The 26403-nt window shown below is 45.6% G+C and overlaps 1 protein-coding gene across 1 annotated transcript in view; it reads left to right on the top strand.

The window, feature by feature from the left end:
- Positions 1-2601: 2601 nt before the first annotated feature.
- Positions 2602-26403, top strand: part of Crim1 (cysteine rich transmembrane BMP regulator 1) — a 175774-nt gene continuing 151972 nt past the window's right edge. Inside the window, exon 1 of the mRNA XM_052186388.1 lies at positions 2602-3497. Within this exon, the coding sequence (XP_052042348.1) occupies positions 3167-3497 (331 nt within the window). The 5' untranslated portion in view covers positions 2602-3166. The remainder of the gene's footprint in view (positions 3498-26403) is intronic.

Raw genomic sequence — 26403 nt, forward strand, 5'->3', positions numbered from 1 at the left:
ATCATGTTAAGTGGAACTACCTTTTATTTATTTATTTATTTTGGATTTGGCTTTTCGAGACAGGGTTTCTCTGTGTAGCCCTGGCTGTCCTGGAACTCACTCTGTAGTCCAGGCTGGCCTCGAACTCAGAAATCCGCCTGCCTCTGCCTCCCAAGTGCTGGGATTAAAGGCATGCGCCACCACGCCCGGCAACTACCCTCTTTCTTAAAGATGGCAGGGTCTCCTACGGATTGACATTGCCTTGCTCACGGACATCTCCTATCTCGCTGGATTCCTGGATAGAAATGTTTTAGCTGCACTCCTAGCTCACATGTGGGTCTCAGGTAATTAGGCAGGGCCTTGGCTTCTCACTTGCCACTAATGACTGTAGTGAAGATTCCAATTTGCTTCGATGACTTAATTCTATGGCAAAGGGCTACGATCTTTTGAGCCAGTATTTTCTAAGCCTGTTAATCTTTCTCATCTATTTATCTAAGTTTGTCTACCTATAAAGTCTCAAGAAGGATGGGTAGAGGCCTCCATATTGTTGCTTGCCTATTTCCAGATCTGTGGTGTTTCCCAGTTCTTAATGTATGGCCCTAAAAGGAAAGAAGCCGGAAGAATGGTGCTTTAGACAAGGGTGAGGTCGCTCTCAGGCCGTACTGTCTTTGCACTTTGGCCTTTTCTCTCTTTTCCTGACCTTGACTTTTCCAGAGTCTAACAACATTATCTGCTTATGTTTTTTAATAAAGTCTTTATTCTTGCATTTGGACAGAAGTTCAGATAACCTCTGCAGGGGTGGAAGGGATGTTTTAACAAGGTCCAGTGATGACAGTTTGTTGGCAAATCCCACCGTGAAGTGCTGGTGACTCGTTGGGCAACAAGACAAGAACATTTATTATGTGTTTTAATATTTGGTTTTGCTAAAAGAAAACCTAGCAAGTTGTAAATGGCTTCACCTTGACTTTCATGGGGCTGCAGGGTCGGAGGACCTTTTAGAGAGGACCAAGTGTAATATGCCACAAATGTCCAGGGAATTGTCGCCTCAACAGCAGCTTATAAGCCCCAAGAAAATGGGGTGTTCACCCCCTTTCAAGTATTGATGTTTCCCTAAGCTCTCCTTCCTCAACAATCAGTATAATTAATAAGACATTTTCTCTCTTCAGTATAAATATCTACAGTTTTCTGATGTCATTGATAGGGGAATAGTACACTGGTGACTTTGGCATTTTTGTTGATGACTATCACAGATAAACCAAACTATTCAGCAGAAGTACAAATCTGTCCCACAAAACAAGATTCCAAAGGCATCTTTGTGTCCTTTCTCCTCACACAGGTGCCATTAACTCGGGTTCATTACTCATGATACCCCTGACCCAACTAGCTGCTACCTATCTGCAGCAAGACCACGTCAGACAGCCAAGCCCACCTCACACCTGCTGCAACACCAGGCGGGCTTTACATAATGATCCAAATCACTTTGGGATTTTTGGCTGTTTCATTCATACTCCTGTAAGGGGGCACGGAGGAAACAAGGAAGAGACCTCTGGTTCTCTCCTGGTGAGCGATCAGAGCTATCACTGGGAGAATCTCTGAAATCTATTGAAGAGAAATCCCTCCACACGTGCACAGTTCCTCTTCAGTTGTTTCTTGTCTCATCACAAAGAATATTTTACTACCCATCTTCTTTATTAATACACTCATGATAAATCTTTTAGAGAAGAAAAATGGGAGGAGGGAAAGGAAAGCACACCTCTTTAGCTCGCGAGCCTGAGAAAACAAAACGGCACTGTCAGATGGCATGTTAGGATGCCTAGGCTCTTCCAGGCTAGCGTCATGTCAAGACTTGTAATCCAGTATTGAGCCTTACTCCAGAGAGGATTAAGCTCTGTTACTTTCCAGCCACCCCTCCCATGATACAGCACCTCCACACAGACATACGGAAGGTGGATCGTAAAAATTCAAGCTACAGCCCTCCCCAATATTGTCCTGGCTCAGAATATTTACCTAGACCATTTAAAGCACTCAAACCCACTAGCAGTTTCCCAGGAGAAGTCTCCAGGTTTCCGGGACTCCATTACATAATATCTTTTACAAAGTCTATTCCCAGCTCGAGTGGAAGATGGATTCTCGTCCAGTTTGCGGAAATTCCACGCGTTCTCTTCCCTTTCCTGGGGTTCGATCCGGCCAGTGCCCAGCCTAGGCTGCAGCAACAGCTCCGCTAGGATCCCCGCCACTCTCTGAACTCAAAACCACCACCCCGAGGTGCAGCCGTCCCGCCCCTAGTGCTCCAAAGCTAGAGCTCGTGGCCCGGTGCTGGCGGGGGCTCGCGTTGCTACGTCTGTCTCGGATCCCCGGCCGCAGCGCGCTCGCTGGGCCGGGGCCCTAGTCCAGATGATCGGCAGCAGGGCCGGCTCGGTGAGCCGGGCTGCGGAGGAAGGAGAGGGGGAGGAGGAGGAGGCGTGGAGGGAGGAAGGGCCGGGGCAGCCCCGGAGGGAGGCGAGGGGGAGGGGAGGGGGCCGGCCGGCCCGAGGGTGGGGGGGCAGCCAATGAGCAGCGCGCGGCGCGGGGAGGGCGGGGGGGGGGGGGGATGAGGTAGGATGGGGGAGGGCACAGCCGGAGCGGCGGAGGCTCCAGCCATAAACAAGCGCCCGGAGGAGCGGCGCGGGAGAGAGCCGAGCCGGGCGCAGGGAACGGACGCCACGGACCTTCTGCTGAGCCACCGCGCCCACTCGGCGGCTTCGGAGGCGGGGACCGGCCCGGAGGCTGCGCTGCCGTCGTCTTTACCCGGCGATCAGGAGCAGCGCGGAGGACCAGAAGGAGCCACCAGCCCTTCTTCGGAGCGGTGCGCAGCCACCACCGCCGCCAGAAGTTTGGGTTGAACCGGAGCTGCCGCGAGGAAACTTTTTTTCCTCTTTTCCCCCTCCCGCCCGGGAGGAGAAGGAGGAGGAGGGGAAGCCACCCGCCACCGCTGCCGCTGGCGCCAACGCTCGTGGGCTCCGGGTCGGCGCGGCCCGCAGGGGCGGCGGGGGCCTCGCCCCGCGAGGGGAGGAGCGCCCCGGGGGCCCCTAGTAGGGCACGAGGACCGCGGGCTGCGGGTGCGGCGGCGGCGCGTGTGCCCCGCGCAGGGGAGGGCGCCCGCCCCGCTCCCGGCCCGGCTGCGAGGAGGAGGCGGCGGCGCAGGAGGATGTACTTGGTGGCGGGGGGCAGGGGGCTGGCCGGCTGCGGGCACCTCTCGGTCTCGCTGCTGGGGCTGCTGCTGCTGCTGGCGCGCTCAGGCACCCGGGCGCTGGTCTGCCTGCCCTGTGACGAGTCCAAGTGCGAGGAGCCTCGGAGCTGCCCGGGAAGCATCGTGCAGGGCGTCTGCGGCTGCTGCTACATGTGCGCCCGCCAGAGGAACGAGAGCTGCGGTGGAGCCTATGGGCTCCATGGAGCCTGCGACCGGGGGCTGCGCTGTGTCATCCGCCCCCCGCTTAATGGCGACTCCATCACCGAGTACGAAGTGGGCGTCTGCGAAGGTACGTCTGCCCTTCTGCGCGTCCCCTCCCACCTGGCCGGCGCGGAACAAAGTTTGCTTGAGACTTTTCCCAGAGGAGAGAGGGTTCCCGGGGAGGAGGGACCGTCGCTGTCCCCGGGAGGGTGCCCTAGATGCCTGCCCAGGGGCAGGCGAGGTTGGGTTGCGTGGGTGAGCTCCTCTGAACCCGCATAGATAGACACACACAGGTGCGGTGATGAGGGCTTACACTGGGTAGCCCCTCCTCGACCCAAGCAGGGGTGCCCTGTGCGGGGGTGGGGGTTCACTGCGGAGTCTGGCACGCGCGAGCCCCTCGGGGAGTCCGCCCCTGCTGCCCTGCCCGCATAGCGCAGTGTGGCACCGAGGGCGTACGCAGTCCGCGCAGCCGGCTTTTGATAGCGGAGCAGACCTGTGCTCCAGCCTGTACTCCCTCTGTGACTCTTATTATTTTTTCTTTGAGCTCTTCCTTCACCTCCTTCTTCCTCCTTCGCGTAATAAATCAGTTTCAGCTCCGGAGTATGTCAGTCCAGGCGAAGTTACACATGGTGATTACTCATTTATTTGCCTATTGGAAACGGTCAAAGGCTTACTCTTCTGGAGGGCGGAAAGGGGTGGGCGGGGGCTGCACCTGGATTGAAAAGTTATGGTTCACAACAAGAGGTTTCCTTTCAAGAGTCAACCTCCGCGTGTTCCTAGAGCTGGTGCTGGTGTCTTTTTGTTTGTTTGACAGCAGATTCGGCTCTGCTTGCTTCACCGTGGCGCATCGTGCACCGCGGTGTGTAGACTGTACTGAGGGTGGGGGCATTGTGGAGCCTCCCTGTTTCGGAAGCACTGTTGGACCTGGCGGGCCTCCATCTGCCCATGGCTCTTCTGCCTCAAGGTGTCCGATTAGATTTGAGGTCTAGCGAGAAATAGTAAGTTCTTTTATTTTGACAATGGGCTGGATTATCTGTTAAAAGTGGGGTCCTTGCCTATCCAGGAATCTTGCCAGGGGTTAGGTTTCACTTGCAAGAAAGGACAACTGCTTTCTGCCTTTACTACCCCTGGGACACGGGTGTATCCTGAAGCATCCTCGTGTGTGTGTGTGTGTGTGTGTGTGTGTGTGTTGAGCTGAGGTGCTGGAAAGGACAAAGGTGGTTGTATTAAATGGCTTCAGTGCTGTGGTAACTCTTTAAACACACATGCATTTATTTTTGCGTGTGGTTTTAAGGTTTTGGACAGTTTTGGAAAAATCGGGGAAGCCTTCCTGGTTTGGAAGCTAGTGGGCAGTAATGAGTGCAGGGCCCTGCTCCTTTAGGATAGTGCCCGCAAGACTCATTTTCCTGGTGCACAGAAAAGGCCCTCCTGGTCTCCTTTTACAACGTGGGTTTGTTTCTTAGCTCAGGGGAAATGGTCATCAGACTGACTGATAGACTTTCACGTGTTGTGACTTTAGGCTTCTCTGAAAGCTGCTTTTGGAGCGCCTAACCCGACCCAGCCTCCTATAGATACTTGAAGAACTGGGAGGGACGTAGTTAAATGCAGTGGAAACTGCAGGGCAGGGAGAAGGGCTTTGGGAGGCTCTGGAGAGGGTGACCCTTATTTGTTTTTTCATGTGTTTCTGGTGAAGGGAATGCTTGGGGGAACATTTACAGTAATCAAGTGTTTTGGCAGCAACGCCCGTGTCACAGTACAACATGATGTTGGCAGTTTGTTAGGGGGCCCATCATTCTTCTGAAATGATGCATCCCTCATGCCTGCCTTTCTCCTGGTAACACCAGGTGCACAGACTGCTGGCCTTGAAAATGCTTGGACGTGTTTCTTGATGTGAGTGTATTTCAATTAGTGCTCTCTGGAAACACATTTCAGTTAGCAGGCCTGCTTTGAGCTGAATGCTATGAGTACATCCCATCTCCCCTTTCCTCCCTCCCTCTCTCCCTCCCTTTCTTCTTCCCTCCCTCCTTCCTCCTTCCTCTTTCCTCCTTCCTCCTTCCTTCCTTGATTCATTCCCTTCCTTCTTCCTTCACTAAAAGCAGCAGTGAAATAGAATCTTAAAGCCATGAGACTAAGATAAAAGGACAGCATTTTCTGGCCTGATGCAAAGCTTGCATTTTGAGAGGTCTTCAACTATATAAAATTTCAGATATTTTCACATTAATATAAAATGCACGGACCACGTAAGTTAGCTGAAGAACCCTTTCCCAGCATTAGAGGAGTCTGCAAGAGTCACTGATCTCTAGAAGGTGCCTCAATTTGTTTTTTTTTTTCTGTAACTTTGCATAAAATTTCTCAATGGCCAGTGCTTCCCTCAGTTTCCATTTTTATTCAGAAATCCGTGTGTATTGTTATCATAACACATGAATAGGAACGGATATATTTTATTCATGTAGAAAGTCTCTTGTGCTGCATTTTTTGCACTGAAATGACCCCTACTGGTTGTATCTGTTAATGAAAAGTCTTTTGAAACCTTACTCAGTTGGCTACCCTGAGAAAGCATATTTCATGCTATAAAATAGGAGTAATCCACCTGCTTTTGAAGACATGATTTAGGTACAAGTTTATATTACTGTTTGCCAACTTGCAGAAACATTTGTTATTCCCATATTGACTTTCTTAGAGGGTGACGTTTTCAGTACAGTTCACACAGAATAAGTTGGATCCGCAGGCCCAAATTCACCCTTTTTGTTTCAGGCTTTTTATAGCACAGTGACCCCTAAAAATGTGTCAACAATCCTAGCCATAAGAAGAACCCTGAAGAAAAAAATTATTTTCTAGAAGACTGAGATTGAGAATCAAGCACAGATTACAGATCTCTTCTCTGCACTGAGACCATTAGTTTAAAAAAAAAAAAATCTCAAGGTAGCAACTATGTACTTGAAGGGTTGTCGTCCTCTCTCAGTCTTAAAAAGTGCCTTCTGGCCCTCCGGAAGCAGCAATCCCCTCTCCTGTTTCCATGCATTTGGTGAGTCTTCCTGTTGGCCTTTTGCAGAATCTTAGCTGGACTGCTTTCTTGGATAGGTGTCTGTCTCCAGGGAAATCACCTACAATTCCCCCCCCCCAAAAAAAAAATCCCACAATTTTGGCTTCTAAGCCTCAGAAGAAGTCTGGATGGGAGATCTCTTTAAGGGATCTGAGCTGAGGGCTTATGGGACTTTCAGGGAGGGGGGGATCCAGGAAAGAGAAGATCACTTGAAATGTAAATAAAGACTATATCGAATAAAAAAAGTGAACTAATGATGTGAGACTGTGTAGAAAGAATGTTTTGATTGGGCAGTAAGGACTTGGAACTGAGGGGAAGAGACCTTCCGGGTCGGTCATGCTTCTTGTCTTAGGGTGATAAAGAGGAAATTGCCAGCTTAGGTTTGGCACTGCTAGGACAGTGCTTAAGAATGGAGTGGATATTGTAGAGCTTGTCCTGCGGGCAGTGCTCCCTTAGAGTCAGGTGTCCATGACAGCAGAGGTGCACCGACTTTCTCTGAAGCTTTGACTCTGTGGCCTCGGTCTTTATAGAACTGGAAATTTCGCAGTCTTCAAAACTACTGCCAATTAAGACCTCTGTCACAACTCAGTTTTCCAGTCACATTAGTTTCCCTTCCACGGCGGTTTACAGGGCAGCACCGGGGACTTACAGCAGAGAGAAAGGTTTGGTGTTCTAAACTGCCCCTGTGAAGTTATAGTTTCTTTCTCTGTCTTCTGGGATAGTCAGTAGCGGAAGATACCTGCCTGGGGAGAGTGAGAGGTGAGCCCAGAGAGACGCCTGGGACCTGGTAGACATATCAAAACGCACCGCGGGCATGGTGCCCTTTTTACTCTGTGGGAGGATCTGAAGTTTAAAGTCTATGGATTTTTACAAATTAAATAAAGGAGGGGTGGGGCAAAGCTAATACGTCTATACTGAAGTTAGGGAAACATTTCAAACTCAGGCTTCCAGACTACGGCTGTGAGCCATGTATGGATATCATTTTCTCCTTCAGAAGTCTTTAGGTAAGGTCCACGCTTTGATACCAGAGAGAGAGAGGCTAAAAGAGGGCGTCTAAAAGATGTTAGCAGGGTATGGGAAGAGAAACTTAATTCAAGTAAACAAGGAAGTAATTAATTCGTCCTCAGAGTAAATATTGACAAAACACACAGGACCAACTATTCACTGCACATACACAAATGACAGGGCAAAATGACCTTCATTTGGGCTGTCAGGCTTATAGAATTCTTGCTGCTGTTAAGGAGTCTTGTCACATAAAACACTTGGCAAAGGACAGATGAGCTGCAGACTGTGGGAGAAAGACAAGGACAGCAGGCACCTGGACATGCCCTGCTGGTAACGTGGGTAAGGGCAGAGACTAGGAAACTCTGTAAGCATGATGCTAGGGATACAGTTGTGAGCAGAAGTCCCATTCATTTATAAAACATTTTTACTGTTTGTGTGGGCGTGTGTGTGTGTGTGTATGTGTGTATGTGTGAGTAAGTGAGTGTATGTGTTTGAGAGTGTGTGGGTGTGTGTATGTATGTGTAAGTGAGTGTTTGTATGTGAGTGTTTGAGAGTGTATGAGTGAGTGTGTATAAGAGAGTGAGAGCATGTATGAGTATTGTGAGAGAGTGTGTGTGGAAGTGTGTATGAGAATGAGCTTTTATGAATGTGAATGAGTGTGAGAGAGTGTGTGTGTTAGAGTTGTGTGAGTATGGATGTATGTATGTGAGTGTGTGTGAGAGTGTTTGTGTGAAGGTAACTGTATGTATATGTGAACGTGTGTGTTTGTGTGTGTGTGTGTGAGAGAGTGTATGTGCATGTGTGAGTGTGAAAGTATATGAGAGATAGTGTTTGTGTGAGTGTGCGTGAATGTGAGATTATATGTGTGTATGTGAGAGCATGTGTGTGTATGAGTGAGAGAGAATGTTTGTGTGAGAGTGCATGTGTATGCAGTGTGCCATCATGTGTGCTTGTGGATGTCAGAGGGCATTGGGAAGCTGCTTTTCTTCTTCCGCCCTCTGGGTGCTGAGGATTGAGCTCAGGTTGGCAGGCTTAGCCGAAGCACCTTCATCTGCTGAGCCCTCCCTCCCGCCCCAGGCAGGTTCATTTACGAAGAACAGTGGACAATCCCCAAACTCCAGACATTGCATCCCTGTATAGGAGCTGTTGGGAGATTCGGTACAGGTTTCTGTTCTCCATGGCTTGGTTCCTATCCGGCGGTCTGCATGAGGAGTCTGGACATGAGACGGAATGCAGGCATTAGAAGCTGGAGGATTTAGATAAAATGGTGACCCCAGAAAGTGGGTGGACTAAAGGATAAGGAATGAGAAAAGGGGGAAAAAGCCTTGAATTCATCTTAGCACAACTATATCACCCTTTGAAGACTGATCCAAAACACATTCCAGAGATTAATTGTGAAATTCCTGAAAAATGTGGGTGTGTTTAACTCAGGAAATGGTGCCAGCAGGAGAGATGACAGGGGAGCCTTCAACTGTAAAGGAGGCAGGGTGAGGGGTGGGGGGAGTAGAAGGTGAATATTTCTGGCAAAGCCAGTCAGTCCCTTGTTACAGTTGTTACACCATGTTCCAGATGGTGCCTTTTGTATAAGGAGTTTGGAGGCAGCTCCGTGTGGGCCATTTCATTATTTGAGGAAGGCACGACAGTGCGGCCAAGCAGGCACGGATCCCTGTCATCTTACAGGTCATCTTCTCCAAAGCAGCGTGTTCAAAGATCAGGCTTGCTTTTGCCTAGACTGCATCACCCTTTGATGTGTTTTTCTTTTCTCCGTCCTGTGTACAAGGCTGTCTACAGGGATAGAAGGAAGCCAGGGGGTCTGGGGAATCATTCAGAGGTATTCCTCACTCTGTACAGTGGGGTTATGACCCTTTTGGGGATTTCGTCTCAGATATCCTGCATATCCAATTTTTACATTACGATTCCTAACAGTAGCAAAATGAGTTATGAAGTAGCAATGAAAATAATTTTGTTTGGGGGGGGGGGGGTTGGGCTCACCACAACCTGAGGGACTGTGTTAAAAGGGTCACAGCCTTAGAAAGGTTGAGAACCAGTGCTGTACATTCTTTTAGTCAAGATAAATAAGACACCTGTTCCTCCATAACCCCCATACCTCCAAAGGTGGTTGGAACCATTCAAGTAGAGATGATGTGCGTCTGTATTCTTACTTGCTGGGCACATAGATAAGATTTGTTACTGTAAGAATCAGGTCCCAGGCTTGCAGAAGCTCATGTTTTCTGGGGAAGAGGGAGCCCGTCGATTCTCTTTAGAGCCCTTACAGTGAGGTTGCCGGAGTATTTCCCAGCCTTTGAGAAGGAGCCTGTATACTTCAGACTTTGCTAGTCGTGGTTCAGAATGGCACATTTCCTCTTGTGGTTTTCTCTCCGCGCTGGTACCAGAGTGTGGACAGTGAGCTGGGAGGTGTCTCCCTCTCCACATCTTCAAATCTTCATCTTCTCCCACCCCAGGCTACCTGACCTGGTCAGATCTGAATCCTCTGTCCTGAGATAGACCCTCCTCCATTGATGGACAGAGATATGTACTAGGATACATCTGTTTAAAGATGCTCTCTCGGGGTGGGCACAGAACTCTTAAGTGTCCTTTAGGGATTCTGTTTTTCTCTGTTAGTTTCAAAGTAATCACATTTCAAGTTCTTATCTCCTTCTTCCATTTTATTCTGAAGACACGAATGCCCATGCTATTGTGGATGAATGTGAAGGTCAGGTGCGTGATTTCTGGTGTGGAATCCTCTTCTGAGTGTGTGCCTCCTTGTCTGAGAGTGAGGTTAATCATAGGGTCGTGATAAGAACTCCCCTAGGCCCCGAGAAACACCGGGGACGGTAAGAACTGACATCCGACGGGGCTGCTCGCCTGGCGCAGTTTAACAACCTGACCTGGGCTCATTTCCTTGTTCCACCCAACCTCCCTGCACCTCAACCCTTGCAGCGAGTTAGAAGGCAGGACTCTTAGAAAAGTAGCCAGTTATTTTTGACTTCACACTCTTTAACCTCCAGTTGTTCCCCAACAGCACAAATGTAGCCAGTTAAACTTGAGACCAGTTAGGTATACCATATCTAAATAATTACTGCCAAGGTTGTATATTTGGGTTTAAAGGGGGATCTAAAATTCGTTGAGTTGCATCATTAGAATTGTTCACTCGGCTCTTATTCCCCACCTGTGGGGTAGTATTTCATCTATGGACGTTAGCAGTCCTAAACTCATTCTAACTAGTAATGTGCATTTTCTTTTATGTTATATTTTGGAAGCTTTTACTGATAGCTCCTTAGATGTGTGTGTTTTTTGGTGGGTGGCGGGGTTCCACTGATGGTCAGCACAGGATGGAGCCTGTCTTGAGTTAAAGAGACAGCTGTATTGGTACGACTCACAACATACACACACACATACACACACACACACACACACACAGACAGACAGACTGACAGATACACATACATCATCATCATCATCATCATCATCATCATCATCATCATCATCATCATCTTCAGAACTCCAGGCCCAACCTGATACAAACCTCAAAGCCGGAGGTTTAAGCCCCTCTATTCTGTCCTAGTTTAACCACTTACTCTGGGTCTGCTTGTTTCCCAATTAAGTTAGGTAGCTCCAGCTAACCAGAGAAACATCTGCCTGCAAATTATTTAATGGGCATCTGCCATGGGTCTGGTTTCTGTGTTATAAAATTCCAATACCTTTTTCTTTTCTTTTTTGTAAAAGAAGGGCTTCTGAAAGTTTAATGACCCGCAGTCACCCGGGAGCCTATTAAATGTGCAGGTTTGGCCACTCGGGATTATCGTTTAGTGGTAGAGCACATGTCTAGCATGTGCTAGGCCCTGACCCCACACCTAAACAAACAGCAGACTCCGGCTCAGTAAGCCTGGGATGGAGCCTGGTGGCTGTCACTCTTGGATGATGCCCGTATGGTTTGTCTCCGGTCATTTCCAGCATGAGTTCAGCCTTCGTAGCATGAAGTTGATATGGAAGGGTCTCTAAAAACTGTCACACACTATGACTGTTGTAGTAGTAAATAAGATAATGCCCTTGTTTCCATAGAGGTGATGGTTTAACAGTGAGCAGGGATGGCAGGGGCCATGGGTTCGCTGCAGTCCCAGCAGTGACATCTGAGATGGGGGTACTGAGCATGTCAGGAGCAGGTGGGAGGGGCCCTCTGACTTTTCCCCCAGACCACCAGGAATGTGGGATTCGGCCAACCGCATGGGTCTTGAGCCTAGATAAAGCCAGCATTCACATCTTGACTCACATGGTTTTGTTAACTGCAAGACCAATCTTGGCTAGTTTTCATTGGCTTTGCTTTTCTCAAGTCAACTTGAAGTATCAGGCACTTTCCGTCTAGTAATTATAGTAAGGATTAGAGATAATAAATAATGAATATATATTGTAGGTGATTACACAGATATGAGTACTGTATACTTAAATCCTAATAGTGTCCTTGGTGGATTTTTCAATACTTAATATCAATTCTAATTTGCATCCTTTTTTTTTTATTTTCATCTTTGTTAGCTTTCTCTGTATATAAATTTAGAAGTCAGCCTTGTGCATACACTAACACCTCCTCCACACATACTCTCTTCTGACAGGAGGCTTAGGGTGGGAATTCTGGTCTCATGTTTGTCCCAGAGAAAATGACTCTGTAGTCCAGAAAACAAGGTTTCCCTTGGTTTGACCTCGGGTAACCCTAATTCCTAGGTCTGTGGAATGCGAGACATTTGCTTGGGTCTGTGCTTCAAGTTCTTCCTTTCAAAAAAAAAAATCCATCTTTTTTAAAAGGTAACAAGGTGCACGCTGTCATGAGACACAGGACCAGAGCATATCTTGTTGCTGGTCTCTGTCTTGCATGGGGTCTCCTTTGAAGTGAGTGAGTACCACAGTGTTACCTTGGATTAGCCTACTGTGGTCTCTGAAGTGTCTTTGGTGCTACAGAGGGAGGGACAAACATTCCACAATTAAAATATCTGATGGTCTGTTTGGTTCCCAGGGTAGGTGTGGTCCCACAGTATGGTAATTTCCTAACTGTGAGTCCTCCCTTCTTGCCTTGAAATAAGTATCATTTTTATTCAGTAAATATTAGCACAGAGTTCCCAAGACAGATACATCATGGCTGTTGTGGGTCAGGGAGAAGAAAAGACCTGATGGAGATAAAATCCTTGGACCAGTACCTTGCAGCTGATTCTTCTGGACAGCCAAACCTTAGAACACAGCAGAAATGGATTTTTTTCCCCCAGACATTCTGTTAATACCTATCATTAAGGTGCCCTCTGTCTTTTACCCAGAGTATTGGTGTTCCAACACATAATCAAAATGAGAAAAAAATAAAAACTACAAAACATAGTTTCATGATTTTTTTTGTGTTAGTGTTAATCAAACCCAGGTATAACATCCTGATTTGAAACAATCAAAGAACACGTCTTAAGAGTATGCAAGAAGATAAATCAAGGGGCTGCAGAGATGGCTCAGTGGTTTTGAGTGCTGGCTGCTTCCCCAGACGACCTGTGTTTGATTCCCAGCACCCACATGGGTAACTCACAACTGTATTGTAATTCAAGTTCCAGGGGATCTGACACCCTCTTCTGCCTTCACTGGACCTTGAGTAGATATATGTGAAGGCAAAACACCCATATATAAAAAACCTTTTAAAAATAACATAGATAAATTTAGGGCTGACTATATTTTAAGACAGTCATATTTAATTTCTAATTTCCTAGGATTTGACATACCTCCTGTTAAAGTTTGAGCTATGTCTTTAGAACCAGCTAGTCCAAGATTTTTTTTTTTAGCTGTAAATAGAGACTGTCTGTCTTGTTTAGCATTTCAAAACAAAAATCATAAACAAACATCTCAGATTCAAAACAGAAAGGAATTTCTGGCAGGGCGGGGTGAAACCTGAGCTGGCAAAGCCCCACTTACTGGAGGGAACTTACTTAGCTTCATCTCCAAAGGCCTTAGAAAAAGGGTTCACAGCCGAGATCAAACCGGAGGCATCTGGATGCCGAAGAATTGTGACACCCTCTTCAAGATTCCTGAAGACCTGCCAAGGAGAGGTAGGTCTGCCTGGAGGATGTTGCACCTGAACCAGACATCAGCAAGAAATATTTAGACCCCGCTTCACCCTCACTTTATGCCAAGAATCTTACACTTGAGGGCTGTGGGCTCTGTCCCCCAGAATGAGTGTTTATGATTCTGCAGATCTAAAGGAGGTCATTCCCCACCTGCTTTTGTTGGAGCTTTGGGGCTTGATTATTAATGTTGTTGTTCTTGCTATCATTGTTGTTGTTGTTGTTGTGTGAACCGAGTGTGGGTTTCAGATAGTCTTGTCTCTGGAAATCAAAGCAGAGGGATCTTTAAATGACGTTTTAAAAAGAATGGGATGCCCGTAGACTGTTTAAGAACCCAGGTTTATATAGTTTCAGGAAAATTTTAGGGAAATCATTACCATTACCTATGCCTTAAAAAAATGAAAGGCCAGATAACTTCATATTATAATCAATGTGAGAATGAGCATTTTTAATGTCCTAGCTTGTATCAGAGGTTAATATCACCAAAGCCCCGGACCTGAGAGCTGTGGGCTGAAGGAAAGGAGAAGAACAGTCATGGTTTCTGCTCTTTCTTCGTCATCTAAATAGCTCAGGGGCTTAAAACTCTGTGACTGTGCTTCACTCTGTCTTTATGTGTCAAAAAGGAAACGAGGCAGTTACCTACCTGAATTCAGGGAGACTAAATCAGGGATCCTAAGGTTGTTCTCTGGTCATAAGATCTGATCGTTTATGACCCACAAGTGCTGGCCAAGGATCAGATATGACCTTTGTGTTTACAGAATTAGGGATGGAAGAGTGGTGGCTATGTTCAGAGAGGTGCTGGGACCTGTAGGGCTCAGCAGGAAAACAAGGAGTCTGCTCTGCTGGTGTTTACTGGGACAAGTCGGTGACAGCAAAAACATCATTATAGGGACATTAGTGACATCTATTAAATGCCTGCAATCTGTCACTCTTAACTATGTTCTGATCTGCACCCAAGTCTAAACTGGCCTGTTGCTTTCATTCTTTCTCCATTTCTCATTTGCTTTGTTAATTATTACAGTTATCCTGGGCCCAAGGGAGGTAGGTGACATACTGCCGAGGGAGAAGCTTTGGCAACGACAGGTCAAAACTCGCCCCAGTCCACATGCTCCTTTCTGCCTCTGATACTGGGGAGAGCTGAATAATTGCTGCTCTTCCTAATAACTGCAGGCAGCAGCCAGATTCTCTGCATTCTTTTGCCTTTGCTGCTGTTTTCACTTGCCAGGGAGTTTCCTTAAGGAACAGACTGAATTTAAAGAAACATAACTAATAGTGTACAAAAGCCAGGGGGAGGTGGGCCTGGAACTCCGTGGGACTTCACATCACAGGGATGAAAAGGATACTGCATGGACCAAGCTCCTAGCTGTCTTGGCTACTGACTGAGCCTTGTAGTCTCTCTGTGACACAACACATCTCCACTCAGCTTGTTTTCAAAGCGCAGGCCAACTCTGAAGCTTAGAAAGTTGGAGTTTCTAGAAGCTTCCATTTTCCTTTGCATATTACACCAAAGGCTTGATAGTATGAACCCTTGGCCTGAAGCTTGGTGAATATATTATTCTGAAGAATGTGAAGCCTTCAGCACTGCCTCTAGCAGGTATATGACACTGATGGGTTCATTCCAGTCAGAATTTATTCATTGATAAATCTGTTGAACATTGTATACTCCCAAACGATAGCATGCAGAGTGAAATGAACTCTGCACCTAGTTATGACTTGGTTTCCCCAACTCTGAATTCAACTTCCTAAGGCACCAATCACAAGGTATAATAACTTATTTTTTAGTGTTCTATAATATTTTGCTTCTTAGCCCCAAATAATTATTTCCTCCAATCTATAAAACTGCTAAAGGTTTATTAGTGATTGGATGGATATTTTCACTGTGTGGGTATTTTAACTGGGTGAGTATTTATATTGTACCGACACTTGCTCTTTTCTTGTTTTAGACGATGGTATTAAAAGTTAAATCTTGTTCCAGACCTTACCTTGTCTCTTCTTGTCCAGCTTGCTGGATAATTAATAGCCAGTAACCATGAAAATAGCCACTGAGGTGTGGGCGGTGTTAATTTACCAACCAGAGCTTTTGCCTAAGAGAAGCTTTCCCGTACTCTTCCATGGTGTATAAACAGGTCCTCATTGGAGTTTCTTCTTGCTTGATTGGGACATCTCGCTGATGTCCTGGCTCTGAAGGCCTGGCTCTCAGAACTTTCAGAAGTAAGTGTGTTCACACGTGTGTCTGTGAGTGCATGTGCGTCAGTGAGTGTGTGCTGGGAGGCTCAGTGGATACTTGCCCCCTTCTTCACATTGCCCACCCTCGTGATTGACCCTCCTTCTTTAAGCAAGCTGGACTGGAGGTGCCTGGAAGCCTTTAGAAGAATACTCCCCCGTGCCTTCTCTAGGTATCAGTAAGCTGTCTGTTCCCAGAAGTTAGTGCCAAGCATCCCCTCCATTGTGAGGACTTCTCCCTGTAAACCACTTCTGCACTAATCACTAAAGGATCATGTGAAAAAGTGCACAGGGTCCCAGAACTACAGCTCCCTGTGGTGCTTTGGCATGTAATAGCACAAGTCAAAAATTGATAAGAGTGTATAAAACAAGTCTTTATGACTGGTCTAAAAAGAAATGCCCAGGGTTGGAGAGATGGCTCAGCAGTTGGGAGCACTGACTGCTCTTCCTGAGGTCCTAGGTTCAGATCCCAGCAACCACCTGGTGGCTCACAACCATCTGTAATGGGATCTGACACCCTCTTCTGGTGTGTCTGAAGACAGCTACAGTGTACTCGTATATATAAAATAAATAAATCTTTTAAAAAAAAAAAAAGAAAGAAAAAGAAATACCCGGGACAGAACAATACTTCTGGGGCATCAGCAGACCCTGAGTGATGCCTTTCCAGGAGCCTCCTTGAGAGAGAAAGGAGATATTGTGGCTCCTTCTTTCAGTTTAACTTTAACTTTGGGGCTTAGTTAGAAATAGGGTGTGTGCCCCTGTGTGTGCTGCCAACAACTTAGGTCACAGCATTAATACTCTATGTTGTTACTGCTGGTTTGCTGAGAGCAACTCTGGGTTAGCGCACTAAGTACCTTGCCTCTCTGTAGACCGTCCATGTAAAGGGGCTGCCTCCTGAAGGCTGTGCTTGCTTTACTGGGAGTGTGTACTATTTGTGGACACTGGACATCTTACTCAGTGGCTCTCCGTCATATGTTTTTGAAGCCAAGTCTTACACTGAGCTGAAAGCTCACTAAGTTGATCAGAATAGCCCACCAGTGAGCTTCAAGGATTCCCCTGTCTTTGTTCCCACCCCCCTGCCTTGACCCTGCAGGTCTGAGGTTTTAGGTTGGCACACGTCCAACTTGGACACGAGTGTGGGAGATTTGAACTTGGATTCTTGTGCTGGTGTGACAACCGCTGTAGGGACTGAGCCGGTGTCGCAGCCCCTGCCTTATTTATTATGTTTGAGCACGGAACGGTTCTAATTGAAGTGCTTCTGCTTTTGAACTGTCTGTTTAATTGAAATATTGATGAGGAACCCAGTAGAGGTTAGGAATATTACTGACATTTATTTCCTGGTGATTGAGACAAGTTTTATCTTTAAGAGCAACAATGCTTCATAACAGGCTGTCGTCAAACACAGTTGTTTGACCTTATAAAGGAATTTCAGATGTGAGAGCCAAAAGAAAACACAGAAATTTAGGGTGAGAAACGGCAGACATCTGTAGGGAAATAAACAAACTGTGAAAAGCCAAAGGTATTTTTTTTTTCTGGAAAGAGATCATATTATTTTCAAAGACTAAACTGGGGAAAGGTGAGCCCTCAGCAGCCAAGGTTATTGATTCTCTATTCAGAAAATCATATTAGACCCTTAGAAAGACAGAGGAAAAAGAAAAGAGTCTGCCAACAGAGAGCTGGAAAACTTGAGGGAGATAAAGTATTTACAAGTTTTAATAACATAAAACACGTCCAAGAGAAATACATAATTGCAGCTGTATTTGGCAAGGAAAATAGCCCATGGATTATAGTTTTTAAATTGTCTGTGAATATGCAAACTCATGCCCTTGGGTAAAAAATACTTGGGTGATAATGTTTCTTGAGAGAATGGAAAAATAAGAGGTATTAGGAAGTAAAAAGAGAGGGGTGGTACGGCGCAAGGGAAGACGAGGCACCATCTTTATGTGAGAGTGGTGCATTTCATACGTGAAATCATAATTGTTTCTAATCTTAGTGTAATAACTTCCCATAGGGCCATGGTAATTTGCATATTTTTACAGGAAAGCCCACAGGTAAGAGAAAATCAGTGCTGAATTAAAAGATGCCAGTGTCTTGCTCCTAACGCGTTTTTTTTTTCCTTAGGTTTTCCAACCTGCTTTCAATCCTGGGCAGAGACCCTTGGAAAAAATCAGAGACTAGGAAATGTGCTCAATACATTTGTAGTGATGTGATCCTGTGCCACCAGATCTAGCCGCAAGGCCAGGAACTGGAAACTGGGTGTGGTGTCACTTTTCAGAGTCCCTAAAGCTGCCTGCCGGGCCTCTCAGATGTGCTCTCATCCCTCAGGCTCTCCGCTTTTCTTTGTGAAACCTTCCTGCCCTGCCCAGGAAAAAGTAATGCCACCCCCTCCTCCTTGGTGCCCATAAATAGCCCTTTCCCCTTCCCTTCTTTAGGCCTTTCACAGTGTGTTAGAGTTCACATTTCTGCCTTCCTCCCTGCCTGGTTGTGAGCCACTTGAGTGCCAGGATTGTGTGTTATTCTGGCACTTGGCACACAGGAAGAACTCAATGAGCATTTGTTGACTAAATCTAGACTCAAGGTCATCCAAGATATTAGACAAAACTTTTCCGTCTCAACCGTTCGGTCTGTATTGTGGAAACTGAAATGAGAGACACTTACTTACCTGTACCCAGAGCCCCCGTGAGAAATCCTGTCATCCCAGAAGGACACACGGATGGGTTTTGGCTTGTCCACCTCAGCCGGTCTTAATGGTTTTGGTAGCATTTGCCTAATAAGTTGAATTCAGTTGAATTTATTTTAACAAATATTTTAAAGCATTTTTTTAAAAGAATTATTCATTGTGACTTTTCTTTCCAGTTTTTCGTCAAAATGTCCCCTTTCATGAGCAGGGCCCTCACCTATTTGTAAGAACTATCCTTATAAGGACACTTGTAAGTGCTTGCCTTTACCTAATGGCCAGAGATCTGGCACACTAAAGTGTGGTGACCAGCCACTGATCAATAAACTACTGAGAAATGACTGTGAACAACTTTATGAACACAAGTCAGATGGCCACAGGAACAGTGTCAGTGACAGAGTTCTGGAGCCTCAGCAAACCCAAAATGGTACCTTAGGTGAGTCGCTCAGCTAATTGGGAGGGAAATTCGTTCCACCGAGATGCCCTGGATGTTGGGTCTTGGTGAAGTGCATGAACCTGGCAATGCTCTAAGGCATTTAGACCCCTGTGAGGAGGAAAATCCTACACCAACTGCAGGAGGGTTGCCTTCTGTGACTGCGTAGTGACAGTGCCTCACGGGCTTCCGCAGGAATGCCATAGAAGGAGTTTGGGGATGCACAATCCCATTTGGATTTGCACCAAGCCCTGTAATTTTAGGGACTGAGGGATTCCTGGTGATTAGTGGCAGGAGCCTGAACTTGTATTTAGTGGCAGGAGTTGTTTTTTCTTCAACACTAGTCATGAGCTTTTTGTTTGTTTGTTTTTCTAAAGGTCTTAAAGTGATTTACAAATTAAGGCAGAGTGACATTACATACTTAAGGACACTGGCACAAATTAGACTAAGCCTCTCAGCTGCTGAGGAAGAAAGATTTGAACAAGATCGAATACAGGGTGGAGTCAAGTCACAGACACACACATAACCTTACCCTGGCAACCTGAGCGTGGTCCAGCCCCCTAACAGGGCCTTGTGTTCCAATCACTCCAGCACTAAGCTAGATTTACATCCTTCCCACATAGTTACATCTTTGAATTACACGTCCCTGGGGACCCCATTTCCTTAGAGCACACTCATTGCTTTTGCTGTCTCTGACTCAGCCTTCCAGTCCTTCTCACGTTGGAGATGCTCAGCCCAAGTGGCTTTCCCAGTCACCCATTTCAGGTCCTCTTATCTATATCACCTGCTGTTGTTTCGAAAGGCTTTTGGAACTGGAAAGAGGGCACTTTGGGATGATGGCTAAGTTACTTGGGTTGTCCACAGTGCATAGTTGCCAATAAAATATGGAGATTTCTAAGTAATGTTACTTGGCCATCCCCTGATCTGATAACTCTGCCGGGAACATTGGACGTTTAAATAAGAATCAGCCTCTAGGCTTCAGGGATCTCTCTCTCTCTCTCTCTCTCTCTCTCTCTCTCTCTCTCTCTCTCTCTCTCTCTCTCTGTAAACTTTTCAAAGACCTTTAGCTCCAGGAGGAGCTTTTGACTTGATGGCAAACAGTGGCCCTCTGGGGTCTGTGTTCTTAGACCTGTGACTCCACAGTCAACTCCAGAGGTAGGGGAAGGACCCTGAACTGTACTTGCTTGCTGCTGCAAAACATACTTACCCTTGGGCTTCAGCAAAAATCAATGAATGAAGCCTGAGGACCGGGAAGCATACTTGAGGAGGGCGTGCCCACCAGACCGCCAGCCAAAGCTAACAGTCCTTGTAACTGAGAAAGACTTCTGGGAGGGGAGAACTGGAGAAGTGACTCTGAAGTATAACCAGAAAGTGCACAACTAGGCTTCGTGAGTCCAAAGAACTCCTCAAAGCTATTGGAAGGGGTCAGTTGTTTGCAATGAATGGCTTTTGACAAGCTTATCATGTCTACATTTGAGAAAAAATGATGCTTGGGACAGTGAAGGCAAACTCGGGTGCTATTGGGAGCAGGGAGAAAGACAGGAAGATACCAGTGACCTAGGATAGAGTCTTCAGACTCTATCTACCAGAGTGATCAGTGACCCGGCACAGTGGTAGTGGGAGGTTGCCCATGAGTCTGCACCTGTGGGAACAGACATTCTTTGTCATTCTTTATAGGGGGAAATGTGTCACTACAGTGTGCATATTCATATACAAGCACCCATAAGTGCAACGCACAAGTGCACAGGAAGGTTCCTCACAGGCTTCTGTGCTGGTCCTGACAACTTTTCTATCTAGTCTGTGATTATCAAGAGTTGTCCTACTGCCCCTGGCTATCATAGGTGTGTAGCGACAAATGAACGTAGATTATTTCTATGCACTGTGCTGCACGTATCTTATATCTTCTGAAGGTACTGGGCCTCTCATGAGGTTTATGGTTGCTAAGGCTCTGACCAAGGTGTCAACAACTGTAGCCTATTTAAAAGCAGCAATGAAGAAATTCCTTAAAACTTTGTGTGCTCAAAGATCTTGGTGGTAAGTTTTATATGTAGGGTCCTTCATGTAAAAAGAAGCCTAAAGCTCATTCATGGTCCCTTTGAAAGTCTATCTAAAACCCTTTATAGTTTTAGTTTTGAATATCTGATTTCCCATCACCAGTTATGTGTGCTGGGGCCAAATCTCAGGCCTGCTGCTATCATTTTAAAGGAAAGTTACAAACGTAGCGTGATGGAAAACTGTCCAAAATACTTTCCTTAAGAAAATAAATACACACAAACACACACACACACACACACACACACACACAGAGAGAGAGAGAGAGAGAGAACCAGCTTCATGTTTCTATATGTTTATATCTAATCTTCTTTTATATGTGTAGTTTTTCTTTGAACTCTGCATTGTGTGGCCTACTTCTTTCAGGTTAGTGGGCACACATTCCTGTCTTGTTACTTGGTCTCCATCACTATTATAGTTAATTTAAGCCAAGTGGCTGCACTGCACTGACTACAGCCTTCTCCTTTGTTTCTTTGTCCACTTTACTTTCTGGGCTGTATAGAAAGCAAGCAAGAAAAAGTCACTCCAAGAGAGCTGGACGAGAAAGTTTTCCAAGTGCCTAAACTCTTCAAGCAGACGGCTACAGTTGTGTCTTCTCCCTTGCTAAGGATTAGCCACTTAGCACTTAAGATCTGCCCTTTGTGTCTCTGCTCAGGCATAATTTAGCTCTTGATCGCTGTCTATTCTGTACCTATGGGGGCTGATGTGACTCTAAGGGCAAGCTGTACAGCCAACTAATGACTGTAGGCTTTGTGCAACTGTCCACCTACTGAGAGAGACGTTGGAGTTCATTGCCTTTTGGCTGGGGGTGGAGTGGGATCGCATATAATAGAATTACATATGTTTCTTGAATACAGATAATAAATGTAGCTAACTCAGTCCTAAATAGGGACTAGATATTAGCTTCACATTGAATTTGCAACATTTGTATTCTACATTATATTATGTATTTTGGTTACTGTGGATTCTATGTGAGTATTTCAGACAATCTCTCACTTCTACCACTTTATAAAATAAAACACAGAAGCCTAGATGTTACCCAGGCACAAATTAGGTCCATGGTCATGATTAGTTGTTGAAATCCTATCATGGTACATTTTTTTTTTCTATTGTTACTGACTTTCTACTTGTTTCTTCAATTCTGATACTAGTTTCCTATTCAGTTTCTGGCATATGTCTCAATATTTCATTTTTTTTAACATTTGAAGAACTCTTGATTCTACCAGTTGTAGAAATAATCTACAAAATCATATGATCAATTTTCATATAGATGTTTTGTATTTTTTTTAAAGTACCTTTAGATTTGAGGAATACAGAACACTTGGGTTGCCCTGTAGTGTATGTCTATAAACTGTGTATGATATATACCGATCAAGATATTCCATAAAACAGAAACATGACAAGGCTACTTGTTATTTCGAGAGAGTAACCTATCTAGCCTTCTTTTACAACATAGTATACAACTACATTTGTGTGTGTGTGTGTGTGTGTGTGTATCAAACTAGTATTTAAGAGATAATTTTTAGCCAAAATACTGATTTAAAGGAGCATAACTTTGTACTTAGCCACCATCAGAATGTGTATGCTGAAGTTGTGTTGCCCAGATGAAGAAAGAGATGTGAGAAGACTGCTCATAACTCAGAAAAGGTGTGAGAGGGAGATGACCTGGGACTTTCCTAAGGTGTAGCTCAGGGTGGGGCCTGTGTTGTTGAAATCCGTTTATAAAACCATTTTAAGGTGAGACTCCATAGATTGGCTGCGGCCCTGTGGTTAATCTTTAATCAGCTGCACTCTGCTATCGACCTAGACAACAAATGCCCCATCCCTGAGCCTATAAACGTTCAGATCTATTTATAACGAGCTGGGTTGGTTTGGTCCTTGTTGTATGGTAGGCGGCGAAGCTTCTGTCTGCAGCAGTGTAAGGTGCGTAAGGCGGCGAGTGTTTAAACAGTACTTGAATGATACGATGATGTCGCTAGGCTACATTTCCTTGCTCACAGAGCCCTGGCGTTTGGCCAACTCAGATGAACAGGGAGGAGGAGGAGGTGGATTTAGAGAGCCCGGGGTTTATTTCTGGCTGTTAGGATGAGCGACTGCTAGAAAAGGCATAAATATAGTTTGAGGTTCTGGCCAGGAGTAGATGGTGGATGGAATTGCTTATGGGTGGATGTTTATAGCTGCTTCACACTTTACCTGGTTCTTCCAAAGAGTGACCCTAAAGTCTAGCTTTTCTTTGGCGCTGTCTTTAAAGTCTCCCCCAGTATGCTAATCTCAGCTGATTGATTTTGCCCTTTCAGATTTCAGTACTCAGCTTCTTAACCAGCTGGTGAGAGTTTCAAAAGAATAAGTATCAAATGTTGGGGGGCGGGGGAAGACAGGTTCCTTATGTTCCACAGGCACACTGTCTTTGATGGACAGAGCGGTATGGGGGAGTTTGTGGCCCAGTACTTGTCCTTCATTGTGTCTGGCCCACGGCTAGGGCAACAGGTGACTAACCCTGGCTGGCTTTAGTGTATCTGTCAGTTGGTCACTAACTTGCCCTGCACAGGCTCTGAATTCTTTCCCTTGCCTCTGCCCACATGGAAATGTTGTCCTTGCTTGATCCTCACCTTCCAGCCCTGTACACTTGGGTTTCTGCCTGGCCAGAGACCACAGCTCTCCTCATTAGCTGGGGCTCCTTTACCTGCCCTGTAGCACTGGTGTAGTGCCCCTTTCTGCACTGTTCTCAGACAATGGGTCAGGGTCATCTTGGGACATTGTTCCTACAAGTACCATTAGGATGGTCTCTGTTTTCTAAAGAGTGTTAGGAATATAGTTTCAAGAAAGCCCGACTGGAGAAAAATGACTTCCTCAGGAAAAAAACCTAGATGACAGATTTCTTAGAGAGAAACCATATTTTGTTAATGGAAGCAAGATTGCGCTCTGAAGTAAGTTCACAGCCCAGCCCAGTGACTTGTATGCTGCAAGACTGCATTATCCTGGCCAAGCCACTCCATGGCTGTGTGTGCTTTCCATATGAAATGGGACAGTGGTGATGTCTTCTCATTGGGGTGGTTATGAGGAGCAATATGGAAAGTAATTGGAGTAGTATATTGTACTTAGTGCACAAACAGTTAAGTGCCGGTTGTCATTCTGTCTTTGTACCTTAGCATAGAACAGTGGCTTTCACATACCAGGTGCTTGTTAAAATGCCACGTTAAGTGGTATATTCGTAAGGTAGGAAAGTGGTTTTCTTTTCTGTCGCTAACTATAAATAAAGGTGTCGAGCATGGTGGTGTAGGCACGAGGATATTTGCTCCCTGGTTGGGAGTTCCAAATCCTGTTCTAATCACCATGTGCCTGTGATTTGATCAGATCTGCCATACCCAGTCTGTCAGAAGTTTTGTTAATATTTACTGGCTCCTAAGGTAATTTAGGGAAGATGAAAGAGCTTAATCAGGGGACTTATTTCCAGTAAACACTGTTATTGGTGCATTCCAAACCCCTAAAATAGGCAGTGGATATAACAAGAAAGCTCTGTTCTTTATGAGCTCACTCTGTGTCCTTTCAAATTATGGTTGCCTTTCAGGTGGGCACCCCGATAGGGTAGACAGACACTTTGTAATGGAGTTGCTTACCAAGCCCCTTCTTAGCCCCTCAGTACCTATACGGGGGCTTGTATGTAGCAATTGCTTATTGATTTTTTTTTTAAGGAATCGGTAGTCCATGAGTATTTTTCTTCAATCCGGTAGCTCAAATGTTTGGAAGGGATGGCTGTTGATTTCCTCAAAGGTAGGCGCCACCTTGGGTATTGAATCTGAGGGTGCCTCTCAGAGCTCCTGCTCATACCAGAGCAATAAATGGTCTCCTAATGGCCCAGACGAGATGGTGGGGTTGGATCTGATGCCACCAGCTATCTGTGATTTGTCTAGATCCTACTCGTGAGGAGAATCATGGAAGTTTTCACAAAATGAGACAAGTCCTTGGTTTCTGTTTTTTTTTGGGGGGGGTTGTTTTTTGTTTGTTTTTTGGTTTTTTTTTTTTTTTTTTTTTTTTGGATTTGGTTTTTTAGAGACAGGGTTTCTCTGTATACCCCTGGCTGTCCTGGAACTCACTCTGTAGACCAGGCTGGCCTCGAACTCAGAAATCTGCCTGCCTCTGCCTCCCAAGTACTGGGATTAAAGGCGTGCGCCACCACTGCCCAGCTAAACAGTTCTCTCTCTATTTTTTTGTTTTATTTATTATATTTAATAAGTACACTGTAGCTATCTTCAGACACTCCAGAGGAGAGCATCAGGTCTCATTACAGATGGTTGTGAGCCACCATGTGGTTGCTGGGATTTGAACTCAGGACCTCTGGAAGAGCAGTCAGTGCTCTTAACCGCCGAGCCATCTCTCCAGCCCTTGGTTTCTGTTTTAAGCTCGATTTTTTTTTTTCTTTTTTGCTGACAATGTTTCATGTGGTAAAGACTGTCAGTTGGCGGACAAGAACTTTGCTTCCACGAACCTGCAGCCAGTTTTTAAAAGGCCATCCTAGCTAGAAAATGTGTGGGAACTCTGCAAGAAAACCCTGTGTCTGTTTTGTTTTCCTAAGTGTTTCTTCATGTTCAGTGTATTTAGAATGAAATAGACGATTAGTGTAACAAGAGTGCAGACACTTTTTGGTGGCAGAGTTTGTAAGCGCTTTAAACAAATGTGCCCATGGGCTCCCGCAAACAAAGCAGCATGTTCTGTTTTTAAAATCACCATTTCTGCTGCTCATTGTCATTTTAATAACTTCTTTCCCCATTCGAGTTCTTCACATATTCCAGAATCTCTTTTTTTTTTTTAAGCCATTAAATCTTCCCCTGGTACTCAACTTATAAAAAAAAATAAATTTATTTTAACATAAGTGACTACAGGGTGATTCTTGTGTGGAAAGATTATTTCACCCTGGTTTGAAGGATTCCTCATTTGGCAGGAAGAATGGGAGGGCACATGGTGGCTCTCTCTGCCCCACATCTGTCTCACCCACACTGAAGCGGTCCATTTAAAGTCGGATCTTCATAAAAGGAAGAGCTGTCACAGGCACACTTTATGGGCCGTCTAATTGCTTCTGCTGTAGTCCTACACTGCTTATGTGCAAAACTCAGGCGCTTTTATTTCATCGCTGACAGGAATGCAGTCTGCCAACAATACCGGGAGAGCGGCTCCTGGCAGTTCTGTGCAGTTTTTTGTGAACAGAAAAAAAAAAAAAAAAAACCAAAACCCTGAGCCATTTTCTCCTGGAAGGTAGTACGTGTACAGGAGGGGGTGGGGAGACCCAGATTCTAGTTAAGTCCCAATGATTCGTCACATACAAAGCGAATTGTATGTGTTTGATCCTTAATCAACAGGAGAGCCTTGTTGCAACCCGTGCTTGATAAGAAAGAAGTGGGTGATAGGTGGTTAATTGGTCAAGATTCTTTTTTTTTCTCTTTTTTAAACAAAAGCAATTGCTTAGAGCGAGATGTTTTTCTT

Source organism: Apodemus sylvaticus, chromosome 6 (assembly GCF_947179515.1).
Source record: "Apodemus sylvaticus chromosome 6, mApoSyl1.1, whole genome shotgun sequence".
Lineage (NCBI taxonomy): Eukaryota > Metazoa > Chordata > Mammalia > Rodentia > Muridae > Apodemus > Apodemus sylvaticus.